This window comes from Aplysia californica, unplaced genomic scaffold, assembly GCF_000002075.1.
Source record: "Aplysia californica isolate F4 #8 unplaced genomic scaffold, AplCal3.0 scaffold00431, whole genome shotgun sequence".
NCBI classification, from domain to species: Eukaryota; Metazoa; Mollusca; class Gastropoda; order Aplysiida; family Aplysiidae; genus Aplysia; species Aplysia californica.
This window is the reverse complement of record NW_004797701.1, coordinates 31824-33272: the sequence shown is the minus strand read 5'-3', so window position 1 is coordinate 33272 and position 1449 is coordinate 31824. Positions and strand designations below refer to the sequence as shown.

Below are 1449 nucleotides of genomic sequence, written 5' to 3'. Positions count from 1 at the left end.
ACAGACACATTCATACACACACGCTCCACATACACACACACACACACACACACAAACACACACACACACAAATCATACACACACACACACACACACACACACACACACACCACAAACGACGTGTCGACCGGCACTACTTGGCTAGGTATTTTGACCAATGGTGATTCTCTAAACCTGTCACACTCCCAGTCTGTCGCACGCGATGAGGCCCTAGATCGCAATATGGACCGAGAGAAATGGTGGGCATTAATGATGTCACGCATCACATCCAACACCTAGGGATCAAACGGTTCGGACATCTCATGCGATTACCAACACATCACCCAGCACAATGTGCCCACATAAAAAAATAAAGACTGGATAGATGGAGTTAGAGAAGCATTAGTCATTATTAAGCTCTCCAGCTGGCGACAGAGAGACGTCTCTTTCCCCGCGACACCCAAAAGGGTATAAGCAGCGGATAAAAGTAAAGTAAAGATGTAACCATATATTTTTATGGGCAGTGTACTTGTCAAGGTACACCCCCCCCCCACTTTAAAAGTGGAAAATACAAAGCATGAACAAGTGAACGTCATTGCCGATGCTTCACCGACCAAAAGTGGCTATTGCCCAATGCGTTCTGCCGTAAGGAGAAACATGCCTAAAAGTAAAAGCAGTTGAAGAAGGGACTAAAGTTCAGACCTAAAACATGTAGGATACAGCTGGACAGAGGAGGAGACCATAGCATAAATGGAAAACTCTTGTTGGTGGTTAATACTCCAGCAAAGGATGATGATGATGATGATGATGATGATAATGATGATGATGATGATGATGATGATTTTGAATATGGCGAAGGCGAGTTATGAACCCTGGGGGTCCACCTCTTGAATAACCTAATTCGGGCTAAAACGGAGGTGAAAAACTCTAAAACTCCAACAACAAAATTACCTGGGGCAGCCAGTAAGGGTCATCTCCCTGACTCAGTCGCCGCTTGGAGGCGTCCGTGACGGAGCTGTCCTCGCCCACGTTGAAGGACTGGCTCTTGGTTGGCTGGGGGCGGGGCTTGGCGGACGAGGATGCGGAGCATCGGACCACGTCGGGCTCACTGTGCGCCAAGTCGGGGCGGCTGCTGATTGGTGGGAGGAAGGAGACCAGTTCTCTCTGGTCACCTAACATGTTGGCGATAGTGTCCTCCGAGACCTCAGCAGAACGGCCGAAATATTCTTTATCTTATGAGGGAGGGGCGACTGTGCCCAGTGAGATCGTCTGCGAAAAAAAGGTAAAAATGGTGTATGAGTTTAACGCTCCTATCAACACTTTTAGGTTATCTAAATGAGGGGACCTCCAAGTTTGACGTTCATCTCCGAAAGGACCGCGCCAAATGGGAAATTCGTGTGAAGTGCCTTTCCCAAGGACACAACGTCGGACCGAGCTGAGGCTCGAACCCCCGAACACGTAATCTCACAA

The 1449-nt window shown here is 48.3% G+C and overlaps 1 protein-coding gene across 1 annotated transcript in view; it reads right to left on the bottom strand.

Moving 5' to 3' along the window:
• The window catches only part of LOC101859035 (metal tolerance protein 9), a gene marked incomplete at its 5' end in the record, with an annotated part of 7702 nt that extends 6454 nt beyond the window's left edge, over window positions 1–1248 (bottom strand). Inside the window, 1 exon segment of the mRNA XM_005104674.3 lies at window positions 931–1248. Within this exon segment, the coding sequence (XP_005104731.2) occupies window positions 931–1158 (228 nt within the window).
• Window positions 1249–1449: the final 201 nt, after the last annotated feature.